General features: G+C 41.3%; 1 protein-coding gene across 1 annotated transcript; it reads left to right on the top strand.

Annotated features, from left to right (window-relative positions):
- The first annotated feature begins 16123 nt into the window (after positions 1-16123).
- On the top strand, positions 16124-23405 carry aoc2 (amine oxidase copper containing 2). Its single transcript, XM_063904312.1, has 5 exons — positions 16124-17723; positions 18818-18936; positions 19481-19647; positions 20705-20837; positions 21572-23405. The coding sequence occupies exons 1-5, from the start codon at positions 16154-16156 to the stop codon at positions 21860-21862; spliced, it is 2280 nt and encodes a 759-aa protein (XP_063760382.1). The 5' UTR covers positions 16124-16153; the 3' UTR covers positions 21863-23405.
- The last annotated feature ends 224 nt before the right edge of the window (positions 23406-23629 follow it).

Consider the following 23629-nt stretch of genomic DNA (forward strand, 5'->3'; position numbering starts at 1 on the left):
TCTTCTATTATAAAGGAAAAGCAAATTGTCATGAAATCTCAGAGGGGTGCCCAAACTTTTGCATACCACTGTAGCTTGAGAGGAGCATTTCAGCTGAAGGGCTAAATATTCAAAAGATGGGAAGGTTCCATAAGAGGTCTGCTTGCATTGAAGGGAATCATTAAACAGAACAAGCAACTCCACCCCCTTTCTTATGCATTGTTGCCTGACTCATAAAACTAAAGTTGGGAGGGTTTGATTCGATAAGAGCAGCTGTGCTGTTACTTTGGTCTATCCAAGTTTCAAAACATAAAATCCAGATTGTGCTTGATGATAACATCATTGATTAAAAATGTCTTTCCTGCTTACGACCTGACATTTAGCTACTTTAAGCTTGTTGAATAAACTATCAGTCAGATTTTATGTGACAAGCTGTGAATGTCGTGGAATCGCAGCTAAATTTGATAAATTCACCCTAACAGTTGAGCGATTTCTGTTTCTAAGCTGATTCACTGTTTGTAATCTATAACCTATCAACACAGATATCGGCAAAGCTATTGGCAGGCAGGGTCCCAGCAGGTTCTGGAAAGATTTGAGAGTGCCATACGCCCTTGAGCCTGGACCCAGCACATATCAGGTAGAGCTTGTTGCCTTTTCTACACACACATCCTTATCATGCTCCGGAGACAGCGGATTCGGTCTCGAAGGGGGAGGAGATGGTGCACGTTTTGTTTTGGATGATTGTGGTAGGCATGGTGATGAATACGGGGGAGCTGGTGCACGTGTCTGCTTCGGTGATTGTGGTTGAGGGACGGGGTCTGCTTGCAAATGTCCAGATCCATGTTCAGGCAGGATTGTATGCGGTCACTGAGCTGCAGGTTGGAGGAGTCTGGGCTCAGAAAGCTGGATAGTGGTTTGGGTGTTGAAGGGAGAGTATCCTCAAAGGCGTTGATAAAGAGGATCGGTGGCAGTCGAGAACCCTCCTTTTGTGTCATAGGTCTCCCATAATCACGACTCTCCTCAGGCAGGTGCAGTGATAGGTCTTCAAGGCTTTCTATGCACTGTGTTTTGTCTTTCTCCTGTTTTGATTCCTGTTGTTGCTTGTCCTTGGCAAGGGTAGCATATTGATGATGCAGGCAGTTGAATATGTTGCGAGAGTTGCGTCATCTCAGTTACAGCAATGGCTAATTGTGGAGCTTCTCTTTAGTTTGCGGAGGTTAGCAGCAAATACTAGCAGCACAGTAGAGTTGAAGCAGAATAGACCGTTTGTGATGCACTTTTAGAAGGTAAGACGTTCTTAGTGCACCCTGTGAAAAGAGTTTTCTAGCGGAGATTTTTTCTTGTCTCTATTTTTTCAATAGGTGGGAATAGCATCTGCTCTCAGCCTAGTCTTGCACTTGTTGGTCTTGACAAACTGGTCTGCCTCAAAATGTGCTTGCAGTGACTTGAGTGTACTTCCTACACACAACAATATCCCATGCTCCTCCAACAACTCCTCCATGACTTCAGTTGGGCAACAAGATCACACCTCATCTCCCAAGGCAATTTCCCATCCAATAGGTGTGCTGCATAGGTGTGTCTTACCCAGTCTCCAGTCTTTTTCTCCCTCTTTAACTCTCTCTCTCTTTCAGTTCAAGAAACACAGGGGATTCAATGGAGCCTGAAGTCAAGCAATGAGACAGCACCCTCACCCTGCACCGGATGTTATGATCCGTATTAGTTTCCCTGTTTTATTTTGTAAAGTGTTCACCACCGTCTTATGCCGGCTTTCACTTTGGTCTTTGTTTGTGAAAAAGTGCAAATGCAGTGTTAGAATATGATTACCTTACAAATGTTTTTGCTGTTGTCATCTTTCATGATAGTAAAATCAGTGGCGGCTGGTGAAAAAAAATCTTGGTGGGGCTAGTGTGCCAACAGATTTCCCTGCCTAATCTAGCATAAGCATTCAAATGAACAGTCGGAAAATGACTACAGTTCCACAATAATAATTTAATTTCACAGTTTCCAGCTTCACAGAAAAAGTAACAATTTACAGCTATATTAGACTTTATGCTATCAAATACTATACAATACAATCAAGGGATAAATTAACAACAAGGGTATGATTTCAGCTGAATCAACAGTGAGTGAGTGAATGAGGGTGGGTTGAGAAGAGAGAATGAAACAGAACTTTCCTATTAAAATGTAACATATACAAAGAATTTAGTTATTTTCAAAAAATGTTACATAAACAGATTATTTTAATACCCTCTCTCAAGGAAAAATGCATTTACTTGGAGAAAACAGGATCAGTGCCATACAGTTGTCATTGCATGTCACAGCCTGAGAGAAACAACAAAGCGTCGTCGCGCGTATTTTTTCCCCACATAGCGTAGGACAGAGTCTGGGAGTCGCACTACGAAAAAAAACTATCGCTGGCTCCTTATGTAGCTACAGCAATCCTAAACCTTCACGCATTTTACGTAGCAGTTGGGGCTAAATTTCCAGCGCCCCACCGGCGTTAAATTTGGCGACGTTGATAGGCCAATTATTCATAATTTCCCCCTAGCAACCATAACCGGATTGGCTGTTTAGCTGCCGGTCAGGGGCACTTTGCCGATCGCCCCATGAGAGAATGATACACTGTCTGTCAGTGGAAATTCACTGTTTAATGAGTGTTAGTTGGTGGAAATGTTGTTTAAATGATTTAAATTGCATGTAGGCACACACACTATTAAGTAAAACTGACATTGATTTAAAAAAAAATATGCAAAAAATATTTTTTCCCCTCAACAGCTGGTGGGGCAGAGCCCCAGCGCCCCCTATGGGCCAGCCGCCTCTGAGTAAAATTGCTCCTGCTGACTTGAGCAAGCCAGTTTTTCCTCCGCTCTGTTTTAGTGAGAACTTTCTCAGAGCGATTGGAGCATCCCCATGCAGCACAGCAAATCATGGTGGAGGCTATATGCCAGGACAACATGGAGAAAAAGGCACAGACAAACTGCTTGTCATGCTGTTCAATGTTAAATGAATTCCATTTTTTAACAATGGATTTTCCTAAGACAACACACTTAACATCATACTGCTGCTGCTAGTCAATTGAACCATTGTGCTGTCAGTTGACAATAATTGATAGTCACCTGTCGGCCTCCCGTCCTTTCTGAAAGTCATAAAGATTAAATCAGTCATTAAGATTATTTATGTCCTCAATTACCATGGGATTACTGAAACCACCATGAATGAAGAAATGGTAGAAAACTAATTTAATCTGAATTTTGAAACATTCCTTTCCATCCCCTCCCGAAATAAATCAATACACATTAGGATGTGATCGCTCTTGACTACCATACAAGTTTAAGAACGTAGTCATTTGTTTTAAAGAATTCAAAGCAATAAACAACAGCAACACGGTCTTTAACCAAGGTAACGTTAACCTAAAATATGTTAGCTAGCTGTTCACGCTAATCTTCAAATATTAGCGGATTTTAATTTTAAAAAAACATATTGATGTGACCACATACACATATTGGTATGTTATATAAATATTGCAAATCAATGCATTAATTGACTACTAATCACCAACAATCACAGTTCTATCTCTTTGTATTAACCTGGTATTAACACATTCAAATGCCCGCTAAGAACTTCCTGGAACCATCTGAGTCTATGTGAATCACGTGATGATCAAGCATTTGGAACTTACATTGACGCAACTCTTTCTTTATATGGTTCTGATGCTAGTGTACAGTCAATGTCCTCTTCCCACACATAAAGCAGGCTATTCTTACATTGCTACTTGCGGTTTCTAGATAAGAGTATTTCAAAATAAAAGTCTTGAGTGCAGGGGCGGTTTTTGTAATAGGGCGATTTGGGCGACGCACTACCAACGGGAAAAAGAGGAAATTTGTTTTCTAACACAGCAGCAGTCGTAATCAATGTTCTAGACGTTAGATCCGTCAAAAACGTCAAACAGACAGACAGTTAAAAAGGTGATACAGACACGCTAGGGTTGTGATTTTAGGAATTCCCTCACCCAGAGGACAAGACTGCTGTTGATGCTCAGATCACACAGAAGCCTTAAGAGGAGGTGGGGCAGAACTGTGTTGAAGGAAGACGAAAAACTACCTAGTTTTGGCTTTATCTAGATGTAGGTGGACTTAATCCTAGAGAGATAGAGCAAAACCCCCAATTGCCTACTGACATTCAACATCTCTGTTAGGTCAGTAAGCAAATGGGATCCATAAACTCAGCTGTTTGAGTTAAGAGTTCTCTGCATAACAGACGCTCTATGCATTTCGCGTGAGGCGTTTTTGGTACGAGGATGATGGTTGCTGTCTTCAAGGCCTGGGGAACAAAACTTGAATCAAGGAAAAGCAGAAACCGATTGGATGACAATAAATCTGAGTTGGTCTGCACATTCCTTTAGAACTTTCCCCTTGATTCCATCTGGGCCAGGAGCCTTGTGAGTGTAAACCCTCTGTAAGATAGCCATGACCTGCCCCAAACTCAACACTAAGATCCCTTTCATCAAATCTGGAGTGAAATAAGTTTAGATAGTTTGAAAGAGTGACGGTCACCACACCGAGAGGCTGGTTTCTGCTGCCTGCCCATCATTTTGTTGTGGTGTCCAGACATTTATGTTAAATTAATTTATTTGGTTCAAGCCTTTGTCTTATGCCTTGTCTTGTGATTTCCAGTTTAATTTTGAAGTAATCTCTCACTTTTGTTTGAAGTAACCAACTTCCTCCCTTTTTGATTGTCTTCACCTTGTGCAGGTGAAGACAATCATAAGCCGTGTCTCAATTCAACAGCCGCATCATTCGGAGGCTGCATTCGTAGACCGCTTGCGTCACTTCCCCCGAGAGAAGGCTGTCCCAATTTAAAAAAGACAAGACTCCTCCGAATGCGACTGAGGAATGCGGCCCACTTTTCCCGGATTTGGAGGATACATCTGTTCATCCCAGGATGCAACGCGCACTGGTGACGAGTGACGTTTATTCAAAGTAAATAGCGGTAAGGTCTGGATTTAAAAGCAGCAGCAAGCTTAGGAATCACTAATGAATGTGAATAAAAATAAACCACTTGATAAACACACTTCTGCTGATATGTGTTTTACTGCTGGTGATGTTAAATGACATGATGGATTTCCTCTGTGTTAGTGATGGAAGTTCTCATGAAAGAAGACATGAAGCTGCAGAGAGATGAGGGATATATTCTTACCTCTACTTTGACATTAGATGGAAAAAAATAAGAATAATTTGAACAGTAATTGTTTATTTCATTTACTGAGGTTAAATAGTCTCAAATGTTGCTTTAATTATATTAATAGGTTTAGGAGAAGAATGAAATATACACAGTTTTAAACCACAGCTAGATAATAACATTAGAAAACGAAGATTGTTAAGAATCAATCTATACAAGAAGATTTTGTTGATTAGTTAAACAAACATCTCTCTATTATTACAGAAAGAGTAAGACTTGTTTTAAATAGGAAATGATATGATTAAATGACATCAACTATATATACATCATTTAATTGTTAACTAACTAATGTAACATTAGTTAGTCGTAATCTACTGGAGTTACTGGAGTCGTAATCTCCAATGAATGGTTCAACAAAAAAAGGGAAAGGAAAGTTTCTGGATCCTCTTCAGCTGAGTTTACTTGTTTAGTAATTTGTTATCAGGCTTATTGAGCGCAACAGAACAGTACTTAACACGTGACGTAGACAGAAGGTTCTCCATAAACTAGACCTTCTCATTTCGTAGGCCGCTCGGTCCAGCCTACCCGCTCTACGTCGGGTGGGTCCTCCGTCGACCATGTAGGCTGGGTCCTCCGAATCATGCGGCCGTTGAATTGAGATACAGCTAGTGTCTGTGTCTCCCTTTGTCCTGTGCCAGTTGGTCTTTTCCTTTGATATCATTGCTGCCAGCCAACTTTCTTGAATAAGTGTTATTTGATTCACTCCTTGTGTTTAGTCGGTTAATTTTCGAACAAGCATTTTATGTTTAGCATTTTTTGATCCTGAAGTTCTTCGTTTTTTGTTCCTAAGTGTGCGCTTTGTGATTGTTATTTTATTTTGAATCTTATATTTAAAAGACGTTGTTCATTTTTACCTGTTTTGGTGTTGTGCATATGGGTCCTACGGAGTCCTGAAAGGGACCCTAACCCTAACCCTAACGGGAGAAAATGTAATATGTACTTTAGCGAGATCTCGCAAACACTTCATATAGCTCCACTTAGGCAGGGTACTACGTTCGGGTAAATTCATCCAAAGCAATGGAGACACCACCAGTTTAATTTTGAGCTCGCAAAAGTTGTTACACTTGGTATCATTCCAAAAGAAGTCATGTAGGAGGATTTGGAAGATGTCCTGCGGTCAAGAGGGGTCCTACGAGGGGACATCCTGCAGATCCAAAGAGAGAAGGCCCCATTCTCCAAGAGTCAAAATGTGTAGTTGATTGCTTCTCTACAACCACGGCATTTGTACAGCTGAAACTTCCAGGGAAAAGTATGTTGTCTCTGTATGTATCTCCAACGTTATGTGAAAAATGCTGACCAAAGAAAAGCAGAACAATTATTGTGTTTATGTACTGGTTCTTCTGTCATAGGTGTTGACAAAATGATGGTATGCTTTAATGCTGAAACTGGGCTTAACAGAAGGCCTGTTGCCCATACTGTTGTGTCTCGTCAAAAATGTTAGTCTTGTCAAGTTTCTTGTTTTAGTCATCATGCCCCAGGTCCATGGTTGCTCATGTTTTGTTTGGTCATTTTTGTCTTGTCTCCCACTTCCTGTTTTATTTTGGTACTCACCTTCTGTGTCTCGTTCCAGGTCTCTTGACTCCCTGTCACTGCCCTCAGCGTCAGCCCCGCCCCTGTTTGTTTCCACCTGTTCCCTGTTACCTCATGTTTAAATAGTCTTGTCTCCCCCTGCCTTGTGCCAGTTCGTCTTGTCCTGTCTGTGGATCATTAACCAGCGTACCAGCATTTTGTTTATTTATCCTCCATGTGAGCGTCTTGAGTTCTTGTTTTTGCATTTTTGGAAATAAAGATTTTTTTTAATACTTTAACTCTGTCTCCTGGGGTCGTGCATTTGAGTCCTACTGCCTTGTGTTAAATGTTTGTGACACATACCTGTGGAGCAACAGTTCTTGTGTGATTACATTCAAACAAGTAAAAGTCATCTTGTTTTTTTTCTTTCTCTTAATATTGAGGTAATCCAAAAGTAAAAGAAAGTAATCCCATTGGTTACCTTACTTTTATATTGTGATATTTAGATAAAATGTAACTATTAATTAAGTTACCCTCCCACATGCGGCATGCTTTGCATCCTGGGACATAGATCGCATGAACCTGTCAACCTTAACTCCTGCTGCATTCTGAAAGTATTTGTCATTTAAAGATTTCTTTTGGCTTTTGTCCAGAAGAGAACAAATGCTGCAAAGGATTGTTCCAACAGTATGTCCTGCCCAACAGGAACTACAGTGTGTTTGATTTGTATTGGTCTGAAACCTACTGTAGTGAGGACAGTAGCCTTTAAAAGTCAGGCAAGACTTATCCCAATATGGGTATGTAGATGTTAATGGGCCAACATGTAAACATTCAGCCAGGAGGGATTGTGAAGTTGAACTGACAAAAGCCGTGCAGAGAAACTCCAGACGCTGCAGAGCGCTCTGTAACTGCTCCGAGGTTTGGAGTATGCACAGCTGCAGCTTAAAGCATCACATCTCATCAATCTGCAGATGGTTTGTTAGATCTGCTCTTCTAACAAACTGTGCAAATATAAGTAAATATAAATCATTTAAGAAAAACAATCATTTATTCAGCAAAGTCTCACAATCCCCCATCAAACTCACAAAATGTTTGGTGGGGGATTCTGAACTACTTTTCAAAACTCTGCCAACTTGCCCTGCATTTACTGAGCGGTAACCAGCTCCTTTCACTGCAGAGACAGGACCTGTGAAACTTGTTCAGGGGTTCAATTCTCCTATATACACTCTCTTTGATTCAGTTGCCTCTCTGACTAACAACACTGTGGCTCCTCAGCAGGCCTGCAGGAGAATGGAATGCTAATAGTGTAAATCAGAACTGGAGGTTAACTTCCTCTCCTTTCACAATTATGTACAATATTACAAGCATGCTCTGTCCGCTGCCAAAACAGCATGCCACTTGCTTAATCTCTATGAGTAAACACAATCCTGATTTTGCTTATACACAAAAAGATTAAGAGTTTTCTGAATATTATAGTAGGAAGTAAACTAAGTAAAGTACTTGTTTTTTTAGAGAATAACCAAACATTTATTCTTCTGAATTTGATACCGTCATAAGAAGATACGGACAGGGACACAAAGATCAGCAGCAGCAACCTTGTACTTTTACTAAATTTGAGTACTTATTCTGGGGTCTTCATCCAACTATTTTTGTAATGTTGTGAGGTGCGCATGAGGCTGTGTTTGCGTCCGTTTTTCATAATCCATAAACTAACTGAGGATTTAAATATATCTGTACCCAACACTTTCTTAAGCTCAGTTTTGATTGACCCCCAAAAAGTTACATTTTAAGCGCACAACCACATCGAAGACTATTTTTACAAAATGAAGAGCACACGGCACACTCCGTTGAATAAGAAGCTTTCAAAAATATATTTCCAAGTAGTTCATTTACCAACCCCTTTCATATATTGGGATGGATTGAATATAAATCCTGATTTTAAAAAAGGTGAAGAAATAAAGGTGAGTATTAGCATTCCATTCTCCTGCAGGCCTGCTGAGGAGCCACAGTGTTTTGGGGATCAAGTGTTGGGTACAGATATATTTAAATCCTCAGTTAGTTTATGGATTATGAAAAACGGACGCAAACACAGCCTCATGCGCACCTCACAACATTACAAAAATAGTTGGATGAAGACCCCAGAATAAGTACTCAAATTTGGTAAAAGTACAAGGTTGCTGCTGCTGATCTTTGTGTCCCTGTCCGTATCTTCTTATGACGGTATCACATTCAGAAGAATAAATGTTTGGTTATTCTCTAAAAAAACAAGTACTTTACTTAGTTTACTTCCTACTATAATATTCAGAAAACTCTTAATCTTTTTGTGTATAAGCAAAATCAGGATTGTGTTTACTCATAGAGATTAAGCAAGTGGCATGCTGTTTTGGCAGCGGACAGAGCATGCTTGTAATATTGTACATAATTGTGAAAGGAGAGGAAGTTAACCTCCAGTTCTGATTTACACTATTAGCATTCCATTCTCCTGCAGGCCTGCTGAGGAGCCACAGTGTTGTTAGTCAGAGAGGCAACTGAATTAAAGAGAGTGTATATAGGAGAATTGAACCCCTGAACAAGTTTCACAGGTCCTGTCTCTGCAGTGAAAGGAGCTGGTTACCGCTCAGTAAATGCAGGGCAAGTTGGCCGAGTTTTGAAAAGTATTTCAAAATCCCCCACCAAACATTTTGTGAGTTTGATGGGGGATTGTGAGACTTTGCTGAATAAATGATTGTTTTTCTTAAATGATTTATATTTACTTATATTTGCACAGTTTGTTAGAAGAGCAGATCTAACAAACCATCTGCAGATTGATGAGATGTGATGCTTTAAGCTGCAGCTGTGCATACTCCAAACCTCGGAGCAGTTACAGAGCGCTCTGCAGCGTCTGGAGTTTCTCTGCACGGCTTTTGTCAGTTCAACTTCACAATCCCTCCTGGCTGAATGTTTACATTTTGGCCCATTAACATCTACATACCCATATTGGGATAAGTCTTGCCTGACTTTTAAAGGCTACTGTCCTCACTACAGCAGGTTTCAGACCAATACAAATCAAACACACTGGAGTTCCTGTTTTGGCCAGCAGAGAGAGCTGCTCTCACACATCTTGGATCACTGCTGTAACTGAACTCTCCCCAAACCAAACCCTATAGTCCCGTCTGATTTATCTGAATTTTTAACTTTCACCAGCTGGTCTCATGCTAAGCGACTTCTTCAAATTTCTCCAAAATCCTCCGATCCAGTGATTTCCCCACCCACACACTGGACCTGGTCTGCACCTCTACCAACGTCAGAGTTGGATGAAGTACTTAGATCTTTTACTGAAGTAAAAGAGGAAATACTTGTGTCTGAAAAGATAAGAAATAGTCCTTAACTTAAGTAGAAGTACAGAAGTATTGAAAGCTAAATGAACCTTTTTAAGGAGTGTGGCTCGGGGATGGTGTTTTTCCACCTGTATGCTGCTCTTTCCTTTTTAAAGAAGGACAGGCGGCAGTGTTAGAGTGACTGCCAGCTCTAACTCCAGAGCTTTTACCCTTAGGTGCATGACTTCCACCTCCAGCCGAGGAGGCCAATCGACATAACCGGGGACACCAGGCCAGTGGCCCCGGGATCTATTTAAACCCAGCTGCCCATTGTCACGGCCCCCATGACTCTCTCCAGGATCTGCGTCGGACACTTTCCCCACGATCCACTTCCACTCGCCAAGCCTGGATCACTTTTAGCTCGAGAATGGTTGGACGTATAGGCATTTTTGAGTTATATGAATAAATGTGAAGTTGTTCTCTTGTTTGTCTCCCTTGTTGTTGTTGTGGCCTGTGAGCCGAAAGGTAGAAAAGGGACCTACTTGCTAACTTTTGCCATACAGATCAACAGGACTAATACACACCTGTCTCTTCAGGTGGACAAATCAGGGTGTCGGATGCAGCCAATTAGCTAAGGGGCACCACCTGCTCACTCACACACACACACACACACACACACACACACACACACACACACACACACACACACACACACACACACACACACACACACACACACACACACACACACACACACACACACACACACAGAAAAAGATGACCCAATGACCCCGGCTCACTCCATTAACCGGGGTAGAAAACCCAGGATATGGTGAGTGAGGAGTCAATGCAGCCTGTTTTGCTCATTTGACATATTTCTTCAGATCATTGGATGGTAGCGTGCAGGGCTTGCAACACTAACCACTGTGACAAATACTTTGTGTTTCCTGTTACTCATGAAAAAAAAGCTGACCAGTATCCTACCAGTTGGATTCTTTAATCTAAATGAGCAGCGATAGCAAAAAAATTGTGTTAGAATCAGCAGTTCAATGACTGAAATATGGCTGTTTTGTTCTATAAAGCGAGTTATAATAAGAATATAGATAAAGTGAGTGGCTATTGATGACAAAATGCAGATTTTTTTAGAACTGTGTTGTGATTGTAAGAAGAACAACCATAACTTCAAGATAATTATTTAACTAGTGTCCTTCTATTGATTCTCCACTTCTGTCCTCGCGTCACTTCATGTTTCTCTGTCTGGGGTTTCGGCGCCATATTGTATGAAGCTAAACTGGTGCCTGTTAGAATCTCTTCATCAGCTGTGTTACTTCTGGATGTGCATAAAGCAAGGTTGTTACCACCCTCTCGTTCAGATAATGATAGAACCAAACATGTTACGTATCAATGAGTAAATCCCATCTGACCGAGGCCTTCTGGAGCCTGCTTCTCTGCAAGAAACGTGACTGGTTCTGTCTTCCTGAGGGAATGTTTGCTGCTTTTCTGTGGGTGAAAGGAAACATTTAGGGGATAGAACTTGACAGTTGGTTTGGCAGAGGCTGTGACACTAAGGTGTTTCACCAAATGTCAAAACTCCTGCCGATCTTCCGATAAATCTTCAGTATCTGACATCAGTTGGCAGCTCTCCTGTGTACTCCCTGTTTTCCGGTTCTTTGCTCAGGAATTTAATGACATAACCCTGCTGTAAGAATACACAGACAAACAATGGGCCCATAAACATAAAGATAGAGAGTAATGGATAGTAATATAAACAAGTTAGAACAACATTGGCGATTAATGTAAATTGTGTAATCCAAGAAGAAGCCCAGGTTTGGGGGATGGTGCGCGCAGAAGCCCATACAGCTGGGAGCTTCAGCATCCTGTTCCCTGACTGAGGCTCATCTCTCAGAACTAGAAGAGAAGCTGGACTAAGTTGACCCTTAACCTAACCATGTAGGTATAAATCAATGCATGAGAGGAAACATTGAATCGAAGAGAGCCCACACTTGAGCGTGTCCAGAAAAAAAGAAAAGCTGGGATGTATGGAGACCACAGGGTCAATCTAGACAGCTTTTTATAAAGCTTGAGTGGGAACACATTTTCTGTGTGTGTCTGTGTGTGTTTAGTACTTGAGCAGAGAAGTAATTCATCCTGCAGACTATAAACATTCCGGTGTGTGTGTGTGTGTGTGTGTGTGTGTGTGTGTGTGTGTGTGTGTGTGTGTGTGTGTGTGTGTGTGTGTGTGTGTGTGTGTGTGTGTGTGTGTGTGTGTGTGTGTATGCATGTGTGTGTTGGACTGAGAGGTAGCCGCCCTCCTCTTTCTCTCAGCATTCTTTGAAATATGTAGGGCAGCCAACCAGAGAGGGTTGTTCTCGGGTCAGCAGCCAATCAAAGAGACAGAGGGTCGTGAAAAAGGAGTTACATAACAAGTGGACTTTTGGTGGGAAAGTGTTCGGCTCTCTTTTACCTTTATCATCATGAAACTTTTGCTAAAGCTGTGAAAGATGTTGTAGTTTGCAGGATGCATGAAACAGAAACATCAAAAAATGCTGCTTTCTATGAATTAAAGTGAATCCTCTGAATGTCTGTGCAACATTAATGGTGTGCGGCTTCAGAAAGGTAACCATCAGAAAGTTAGAATCTCTTTCGCCATGTTGTGAAAGAAGTCATAGCATGACAGAGATTCTGTTCAGCACAGTTTAGAGAGGACACTTCTTAGAGACAAGGTGTCTGGCAACCTTCAGTGAAGTGCCTTCTTAGGGAAGGTAAAACATGTCATAATACAACAACTGCTGGCAAGGAACAAGGAAAAGAACATTAATATGAAGCGTGACAGTGTTTGACAGCACTGACCTTACCGACCCTCTGCATCCCTCTGCAGGCTCACTATCTTCATCCTTTTTAACCTCCGCAAAGCCTTGAACCCTCACCGCCTGTCTTCCGTCTCTTATATCATGAATGGAATAGAACTTCCTTCAACTCCACTGCAACAAATCAGAAATACTAGAATGCTCATTAGTTCTGACGACGGTTCCAAAGATACCCCAGGTCCAAACCATCCTTGTACCCAACCCAAAAACGTGATTCCATAGTGTGACCTTTTTTGACAGCACTGACCTTAACCCTCTGGCTAACCTCTCTGCAGGGCCGGCTCCTTCCTTCCTTATCTTCTTCCTCCTCAACCTCCTCGAAGCCCTGAACCCTCACCGCCTGTCTTCCGGATCTTTTTTCATGGATGCAATAGAACTCCCTTCAACAAATCAGAAATCTTTCTCATCAACGATGGCTCCAACATCACCCCAGGTCCCAAACTTTTTTTCAGATTCAAGATTCAAAGGCTTTGTTGTCATGTGCACAGTAGCAATGTAGAAATGACAATGAAAATCTTAAGTCCTTGGCTCCTCATAAAATGCAACATAGTTAGATAGGACATACAGCATACAGGCCCCAACCTCTTGTTAACAAACCAAAGCCAGGATCTCAGGCAGTTTCCAATCCTCCCTGGCCTTTAAGCGCTCCAAAACACTCATCTGTATCACTTCAAGACTTCGCTGCTAAAAAAACATCCTACAATAACCAATAAATTCACTATGTCCAGAATACCGCTGCGAACCTGCCTCCGAGACCACAACATTCCAGTGCCCCTGAAATAGATTCTCTTCAGCACAGTACAAAATGCTGCTGCAATTTCTATGATGAAAGACATGTTGTTTTGCAACATTCATGGAGTAAAAAGCGTTTTTCCATGATACAACCAACGTGAAGAAATGTTAGGTTAATGACCGACCATCTGACTAATCTCCCTGCAGACTCCGGCTTACTCCCTTCCTCACCCTTCTCGACCTCAGCCTTGAACCCTCACCGCCTGTTCTGTCTTTCATAAGAAGTCACATAATGCACATTGCAAAATAACTCTGAAGAACATGGTATTTTGCAATGTTCATAACATGATAAAAATGTTATTCCAAAATGCAACAAATGCAATAATATCAATTATATAATAAAATAATAACGACAATTAATTATACCAAAAATGAAAGCACTGTAAAATGTGATCTCACGTTATAATATATTTACCTTAGATATTGTTTTTATTTACACTGAAAGAACACATTCTGTTTACAACTGCAGATTGTTGTGAGGTGGAAAAAATACAGGAAACCCCTTTTCGAATAATACAATATGAATAACACATTCTCTAATGTTCATACACCAATAATATAAGTATAAAGAAGAACAGAACATTGCTTAGCATGCAGCTGACGTTCACTGCAGTTCCATTTGATTTGTGTACATTCTCATTGTCTGTCTCTGCACTGACTGAATAAAGGCAACATGTGTAGTTTTTTGCTCGACGTAAAGCTCTTGGTAGTTGTCAAAAACAGAGCTGGATGAGAAGGCATTGGACTTAAATACACTAGGTAGACACACTGAAAAATCTGAAACGTTGATTTTAATTAAGCGTATTATGTCAACAGATTTCACTTAACTGTATTAGGTTAGTTAAAAGCAATGCTATTAAGTTTAATTCAATAATATTAACTTCAACTTCATATTGTTGCTTTCAACTAACCCTAACCCTAAACATTGATATTATTACTTTCAACTAACCTAATACAGTTATGTGAAATCTGTTGACATAATACATTTAATTAAAGTCAACATTTCAGTTTTTTTTGTGATAAGTGACGAGTGCAACATTGTCTTTATCCAAACTGGTCTGCCAAAATCTCTTTCTGTTTCTTACATCAGGAGGGAAGTCTGAAAAATCCCGTGGCTATCCATCTCCTCACAATGAGTGCCGGCCTACTTCGAGCACTGGGTGTTGGGGACTCAAAGCTACATTAGCACCTGTATCCACATCTTTTATCAATTGTTTCCTGTGAGAAGAGAGCTTTGATTTTTAAGTTTTTTTGTATGTCAATACGTTTGCACTTTCAATGAGGTAATAGTTTGAATGCAGGACTTTCACTTAACAGAGTATTTTTAAACAGTGATATTACCAGTAAACTTTTACCAAAGTAATACACGTAGTACTCTGTAACAGGCAGAAGTCCAGGATTTTTGAAAGAACAAATGTATTAGCATCAAATATATTTAAAGTACCAAAACAAAACGTACTGCAGAATGACTATTATCAGAATTATATGCTGTGTCTTGTTAGTGTGTCTCTCTCCCCCTCTCTCCCTGATTGTCTCCCTGCAGGTGCAGCCTCTCCCTCAGGTGATCCAGGGTCCGTCTCTTCCTTTCTCCTGCTGCATGGCTGTCAGCGTGTGACCCGTGCAGCCTAATAGTGTGGGACATGTTTAGCTTATTTTTTGGTGATGTGTAACTTTTTACAGAGTTTGCTTTTGTCCTTTTTTTTTTACAAGAAAGTTGTTCTTATTTTGTTCTTAGTTTGTTTTGTAAATTGGCTGGTGAGCCCTCTTTATTTTCATTCATTAAAATATATATTTTAGTCATGGATATAAGTTTCCTCTTTCTTTTTTTCTCCCGCTTATTTTACATGTTGTTACTTCCCTTTTACCCCGAGATTATTGGGGAACGTAATACATGTGTTTTATTTTGCCATTGGTAAAGGTGGAATGATCAAAGTGAACTATAATGACTTTTTAAATAATGTAAGGGATTTTAATCCATAATAGTACATCATAATTCATTAGATGTATTATTTGTAATTTAAATTCGAACCTGCAAAGTAACTAATTGTGTTAAATACATATAGAGAAGTAAAACTGTTTATTCTCTTCTCTATTCTATAATAGAGAAGAAGTATTAAGTCAAGTAAAATGGAATACAAATTGTACTTCATTACAGTAATTCAGTAAATGTACTCAGTTACTTGCCACCTCTGGGTATCACTATTTTTACTGAAGTAAAAGATCAGAACTATTCCACCATTGGACATATAAATAATGTTTACACAGCGTGCGTAAAATACTCCTGTTGGCCTGTGGCATGAAAATACTTTCATAACTGTCTACTCAAAGAGGGAGGGCGCGTGGGGTTATGGGATCCATGTAGAGGGGGGTGGGACACAGATTATCTGAGAGGCGTGGCTCTCTTTCAGAATCCTCTGCGCTCTCTCCTGTGGGGCTCACTCCTCTCCTCCCTTTCGCCAAGCCCTGTGCGTAATGGAAGAGAAGAAGATGAACTCTTTAGCAAAATGGGCGCTTATCCTCTTTGTACTCGCCTCCATCATTCTAAACATCGTCCTGATCGGCATCCACTCCAGTAGGGTGCCCAAATGCTCCGCTCAGCGCGTGCACACCCTGCTCCGCAAACACGACGAGCGCAGCGCGGTGTTCGCGGACCTCTCCCGGGAGGAGTACCTGCAGGTCCAGCAGTTCATGCTCAAGCAGAAAAACTTGGACATATCCACCAACCAGATCAGTAAGCCGTCGGATAACTTCCTGTTTCTAATAGATCTGTCTGTGCCAAAGAAAGCGGACGTGCTTGCTTATTTGGACCGGAATGGCGCAAAGCCGAAAAGAGAGGCCACAGTGGTGGTGTTCCATGGCGCCAAAGGACACATCAAGGAGTACGTAGTGGGCCCACTTCCCAAACTAACATACTGCTATGATGTCACCATGGAGAGGTACCACGCAGAGCTGCCCATCAGTGCGCGCACGGTCACCATCGGGGAATATAATCTGCTTTTCCAGTTTTTGGGAAATGTCTTCTCAAAGCTGAAGAAGATCATGAAGGAGAGCTTCGATACGGGTCCCGACAAGCAACTGAACGCGTTCGAGCAGATGCCCCGTGGAGTCCGGACCGGGGACAGGAAGACCTGGATCTCTTTCTTCAGGGACATGAGCGGCATGTACATCCACCCTGTGGGCTTCGAGGTGCTGGTGGACCACCAGAGCGTCAACGCATCCGAGTGGAAGGTGGAGATGCTGCTCTATAACGGACAATATTTCGACTCCATAGACGAACTGAAGGAGAAGTACGATAAGGGACAGGTAAAGAAGATCGTCTACAAAGAGTCCCCTGATTATGGCTCTCTGAAACCCAGGAATAAGCCTCCGCAGATCGGCCCGCAGCTCTTTAACGCAGAGGGGAAGCGCTACAGTGTCAGCAACAACCACGTCGTTTACATGAACTGGAGCTTCGCCTTCGGGCTCAGCGCGCTCACGGGCATGAGGGTGTTCGACGTGCGCTTCAACGAGGAGAGGATCGTGTACGAGCTGAGCGTGCAGGAGGCTATGTCCGTGTACGGGTCGGTCACTCCCGGGATGATGCTGACAAAGTTTTTGGACTCCAGCATTGGGATTGGCCGTTTTGCGCACGAACTGGTCCGCGGGGTGGATTGTCCTTACGAGGCGAGCTACGTGGACACATACCGCTACATCGATACCCCCAAACCGGTCCGCTTCAGGAACTCAATCTGCATATTCGAACACAACATGGGGCAACCCCTGAGGAGGCACTTTTCCGACTTCTTCCTCAACAGCTACGGGGGGATGGTCAACAGCGCGCTGGTGTTCAGGACTATAACAGCCATAGGGAACTATGACTACATGTGGGACTTCATCTTCTATCAGAGCGGGTCTGTGGAGGCCAAGGTGCACGCGACCGGATACATCTCCTCTTCATACCTGGTAGACGGGGCCCTGAGGTACGGACACCAGGTGGCGGATAAGGTGCTGGGGAACATCCACACACACTTCATCAACTTCAAGGTGGATCTGGATGTGTTGGGTGAGTGTCAGTCACTAATGATATTTAATCATAATTTTGAGATACCTGTACTTTACTTGAGTATTTCAATGTTTGACTATACTTCCCAGTATAATTCAGAGGTATATTGTGTACTTTTACTCCACTTCATTTGTTTAATACCTTTAATTACTTTACAGATTTTAATGCGAAATATATTAATGGTGTAGGAATACTCAAAATGTAAAAGTAGAAAGTACTCTCATCTAAATGTACTTAAAGTAGCGACAGTAAAAGTAGTCATTGTTTGATTGGTCCATTTCAGAATAATATCTCTGATATGTTTTATAATTATTGATCATTAAAGTGTTCTCAGAGCTGGTGAAGGTGCAGCTAGTTTGAATGGCTTTGTATACTGCAGGGTAGCTGCTGGATTTACTCCAGGTGAACTAAAGTCAGATTTAAGGGTTGATTATATTTCACATCACTAATCCAGATCTGTAAAGTAACTAAAGGTACATGTAGTGGAGTAAAAGTACACCATTTACCTCTGACTTGGAGTGGAATAGAAGTACTATGTAGCATACCATTTAAATATTCACGTAAAGTACAGTACCTCAAATTTGTAAGTACAGTACTTGAGTAAATGCACTTAGTTAATTTACACCTCTGAGTGTCAGTGAGGCGTTTAAAAGCAAATACATTTACTCAATTGCATGGGTGTAAAATAAAGAAGCTTTTTTTAAAAGAATACGTTTGGAAGCAAGTCAAAAGATGTTACTGATAGTGCAGCCTCAGATTTTACTGAGCAAAGCCTGGGGTCAAGAGTTCAAGCCCCAACGACCCCAAAACTTGTTACCTGACACCAGGAATGTGTGCTTGGTCAGAAGCAGCTCAGAAGTTGACTTTGGACCTACATCTTAGTGGGTTATGGTTAGTCAACAAAGTTCAAACCTGATGGAAAGCTAGTCGTTTGGTCCATAGGGCAAACACTGGAAATGAATTGAAGGACCAAATCGAGCGCCTGACAAGGATTGACATGTGGATCAAAATGTCCTAAGCAGGTATTTTTGGGCTTACAATATAAATTAGTTATTGTGAGACACATTTAGCTTTTTCCTTTCTTTCTGTTGCAGGAGTAAAGAATTTTTTTCAGACGAAAGACATGGAATATGTCAATGTTTCGCTGCCATGGATGCCTGACCACTACGCTATGGTACCTCAGCTGGTGGAGAAGCAACTGAAAACAGAAAAGGTTGGTCTCCTTTCCTGCCTTTAAATATTCACCTTAGCATTAGGTTAACAACACTTAGAGGAGAGTGTGTTACAAAGACAGCTTGAAGTGTTGTTTTGTACCAATTCATCACTGCCATGAACAAGACTTGTTTGAAATCTAAGGGTTTATTCCCAAATATTAGGTGAGATTGCAAAAAATTGCAACAACACTTCTTGCACCACTCACTCTTAGTAATGCTGACTCCACTGTGAGGGGAGGGCAGAAATAACAAACAGGAAGTAAACAACAACGTGCAACATAAAACCTTTCCCACAGGAATAGAACATAAAATAATAAATGAAACAACTCATAGAAATAAATTCACAACATATTACAAAGGAAACATTTACAAACTAGTTATTATTTACACGTTTATTTTTTACTCTGTTACACATGATATGTTGCTGTCAACCCAGGATGTAATAAAACGTGCTGTTTATTAAATGGAACTCTTCCTGAGTACCCCAGTGTTGCAGCAAACTCTCTGACTGTAGGACTAATGTGTTTTGTGACTCCTCAACAGGAGGCAGCTTTGCGATACGACGCCAAGACCCCTCGCTACCTCCACATCGCCAGCAACAAGACCAACCGCTGGGGCCAACAGCGCTCCTACAGGCTGCAGGTGTTCAGCTTCACAGGGGACCATCTCCCTGAGAGCCAGGCCGAGGAGAGGGCCATGTCCTGGGCCAGGTGAGACAAGAGATAGCTGCAAAATATATATATTTAAAAGTCGTAAAAGTTCTGAGCCCTTATTTCCCAAGAATGAGACAAGATGAGTTTTCAGACACATAGGACTAGGAATAGAGTGGTGCAGGAATGAGTCCTAAAACCTGGAAATAAGTCAGCAGATTACCACTTCCGATCCCCTCGTCAAGGTTTTTGTTTTTGTGAGATGACTGAAATAAGGTCTGTGGATAACAATACTATTTAATATATATATATATATATATATATATGTGTTTGTGATAAATGCGACAATATGTAATATAATAATAAATTAAATTAAACTGTAAATAGTCCACTGGTAAATGTAAACATTTCTATCCGTCTGAAAAAACAAGTGACTAAACAGAACCAGACGTCATAACACCAAACACGAGTCCGTCCTTAGCTCAGTAGTGTTGACGTGGAGTCGTGCGACACTGATGTAGTTTGTTTATAGCAATACAGTTCGAGTTTTACCTTTAATTTCACTTAAAAATCATAAAATGGTGTTAACGTTTGGAGATTATCCTGCTGAACAAAACGTATAAGCATCATAAACGTGTCTTTACCAAAAATCCTGTTTTCTATTATTCCCCAAAATTAAAAAATCCAATTGCTTTATGATGGCCCTCGTAATACAAACTTTTGGGTCGGCCTACAGAAATACGTCATAACTGCACCTTTCTATGTCTGTAAGAGTTATGTCCTTACTGATTGATACCGTTCAAGTCTTATGTTCATTGCCACCGTCAGGGTTAGGCTCTTAATATAGAAATGCAGGAAGTATAGTTTTGGAAAACAGGATGTTGAATGGATACGTAGCAAGTCACTCTTATTAGTCTTTCAATCAACCGTGATCTTGATTCATCCCTATTCTTAACAATGCTGTAGATGCCATCCACTCAAAAATGTGTGGCTCTGGTCCATAGCAATGTTCTTGTATTTTGGTTGAAGCCCCCTATGAGCAGCCTTAGATTCTCCGGCATGCTTCTGCTATCTAAAGCCTCTCATGCTTCTCTCCACCTTTTTTGTCAATCACCAGGTATAAAGTGGCCATCACCAAGCATAAGGATTTAGAGCAGACCAGCAGCAGCCTGTACAGTCAAAACAACATGTGGTCCCCAGCTTTGGACTTCAGCAAGTACATTGCAGACAACGAAAGCATCGAAGACGAGGTGTGTTGTGATGGAATCTGTATGTAATGGAGCGTTCACACCAGACGGGGAGCGATTGTTTTGCGAGGCGGGATGATACAGTATGTTAAGTCAATGCAAAGACGAGAATTGGTGATGTTGTCTCGAGAAAATCTTAGCATGGCGTCACTGACGTTGTTGAATGAAAAAAACAAAACAAAACACCAGCCATTGCTTCACGGCAACAGCACACAGTTCCTCATAGTTGTTCAGAACGGGACAACAAGCAGTGATACATGTACAATCCACACACTGTCTATGGCATGGCAAATACAGTCGCTACCTTATTTATGTGAGCATGATGTTATTTTGCATTGGGCAAAGGAGCTACAACGGTAGCTAAGCCTAGCCCGATTGATTTTGATCCGAAAAAACGCATTTAAAAAATGTTTTGCCTGCCAAACACACTTAGCCTTGATTCATGGATTCAGTATGTAGTTTTTCTGGCATCATTTTGATACCTTGGCAACAATTAAATCACAGCAAAAGGTTAGTTTTGTTGTTGTTGGTATCCACATGGAGATAAGTCCTGCATCCTTGCTTGTGCGTCTAGTTTGAGTGACACTATTAAACACAAATAATGCCGCGGTCAAACTCCCGTGGGTTGCAAAACTTCGCTTTGGTCCGGTGTGAATGCACTTTAAGCAGAGTGGTGATAAAATCACGTACTGCATGTTAACTGAAACCAATATAACATGTGTGAAACTGTCCTGCAGGATCTGGTTGCCTGGGTGACCACTGGCTTCCTTCACATCCCCCACTCTGAGGACATTCCCAACACAGTAACCGTAGGCAACGGGGGCGGGGTCCTGTTGCGGCCCCACAACTATTTTGACATGGACCCGTCCATCGACTCTCCTGATGGAGTCTACTTCGCCCCGGGCAGCGAGGACAGCTGTGACAGCAACAGGATGGCCTGCCTTGCTCAAGAGACCTGCAGCCCCGCCCTGGAACCCTTCACCTACGATGGCTTTTCAGGAGTCATTAAGTTTGAGGATTGGAACTAATATGTTTTTAGCCCTGATGAACTGTTTTTGTTGACTTATCAAGAAGCTTGCGTCCATGTTCATAGAGGCGGGGGGGCATCACATTATGTGTGCTACATATGGGTCAGGGGTCAGGGTAGCCAGGAGCTCACCACGCAAGATTTGATTAAAGAAATATTTGACATCTGAAAACAATTCCTCTGTTGTGGAGAGTGTCACGAGTAGATCTATACCACTCTCATATTTCTGCCTAAGTACAAATTCATGATTTTAGGGGGAGTTTCATGCTGCATTTCTTTTTGGACAACATCAAGGGGTAGTAGCTTTGCAGCTTCACAGAGTTTGTTTTCACACTAAGGATGCCAATTTTAGCATCAGTTTGTCTGTAGTGAGACTACAACCACAACTCTGCTGACAGATAAACTAAATTCAATGTATGACCATAAAACCATTATTTAAATGATGCCATTTATGTTTGTGTATCTAACAAAAGGTGCAACATCACGTTAGTGAGCTTTCTACGTGCTGATAAGTGTATATTTAGATTTTTAGAAAGAGCCAGAAAGGCTAGCTGTTTCTCCTTTCTATGCTATGAACACACAGAGATCATTAAACTCAATATTCTCCTTTCACTTTTGATAAAAAGGAGGATCAGGGTTTTCCCCAAAGTGATGAATTCCAAGAAAAAGTCTGAATTGTGAAATTAAATCAGAAATCTACATTTAAAAAAAACTTTTGGTCACACACTACATTATTTTTTTCATGTGGCCCTAATCTTCGTCCGTAGACATCCATGCCCGCAGAAAATGAAATGTGTAACTTTGTCGATCACCTGACTTTTTGTCATACGTTTCCAACCAAATATCTGCACTAGTAATCACATTTGTGTCGCTGCATGTTGTGTTTGCTGCAAGTTAACAATTGTTAGCATATTCATTTGTTTAAATGCAACAGATAACATAGTAAACATTAGCCCTGCTTCGTTGATATCATGTTAGCATTGTGAGCAATAAAGCTTGCTAGCTAGCATTTAGCTAAAAGAACCACAGTGAAGCCTCACTATAAAGTTGTGAAACTAATACTAACGAGTTAGTAAACTTTGTGGGCTAAAGTGGGACATTTCCTTACTTACTAACAAGCCTATTTTTTAAATCTACGTCCTTAATGTGAGCAAGCAAATAGGCTATGTGTTATTTTTACTAATGTCTACTCACCTTGTTTCTATGCAATCAATCCATTTTAAACATGTGGTCAAAATGTTTGCCAATTACAGTCAGACAGCGACGCGATGCTTTATCTTTCTGCATTTCCTACTTATACTGTGATATAAACTGTGATCTAAACACAGTAAATTGACACTGTACAGCCAGCTGTGTGTAAAAATGTTCACTGAGCAATATGAGCATCCGGTCTGGGTCACGACTGGACCCCACTCTGATGTGACTCAGGGCTGGGACCACCAAACAGCTGGCTGATTTATTTTGTATATTTTTTCTACAGTGCAACTTTCTGAGGAATGTTTTTGTTGTTTTTCCTCTCAAAATAAAAGATTATTTGTAGAAGAGTGGGGTCTGCTGCTTTCGGTCTGTGCACACACATACAGATGTGCAACATGGGGAAGGGAGGAAATTGAAACCAGACCAGCAACTTGAGGGTAAAACTGTCTCTCTCTTTCTCTCACACACATATTCACACATACACAGTGACAGAATGTGACAAAAAAAGGAACGCAGAGGTCCTATTGGGATTCCAAAAAAAGCTGAAGTAGAAGGCCACATCAGGCCACAC

The sequence above is a fragment of the Eleginops maclovinus genome, chromosome 16, assembly GCF_036324505.1.
Source record: "Eleginops maclovinus isolate JMC-PN-2008 ecotype Puerto Natales chromosome 16, JC_Emac_rtc_rv5, whole genome shotgun sequence".
Lineage (NCBI taxonomy): Eukaryota > Metazoa > Chordata > Actinopteri > Perciformes > Eleginopidae > Eleginops > Eleginops maclovinus.

Bases quoted from the DNA above. Each gene is read 5' to 3' on its own strand.
- aoc2 (XM_063904312.1), top strand. From the start codon at position 16,154: ATGGAAGAGAAGAAGATGAACTCTTTAGCAAAATGGGCGCTTATCCTC. The intron at 17,724-18,817 runs GTGAGTGTCAGT...TTTCTGTTGCAG, and splicing joins GGTGGATCTGGATGTGTTGG to GAGTAAAGAATTTTTTTCAG. The intron at 20,838-21,571 runs GTGTGTTGTGAT...ACTGTCCTGCAG, and splicing joins ACGAAAGCATCGAAGACGAG to GATCTGGTTGCCTGGGTGAC.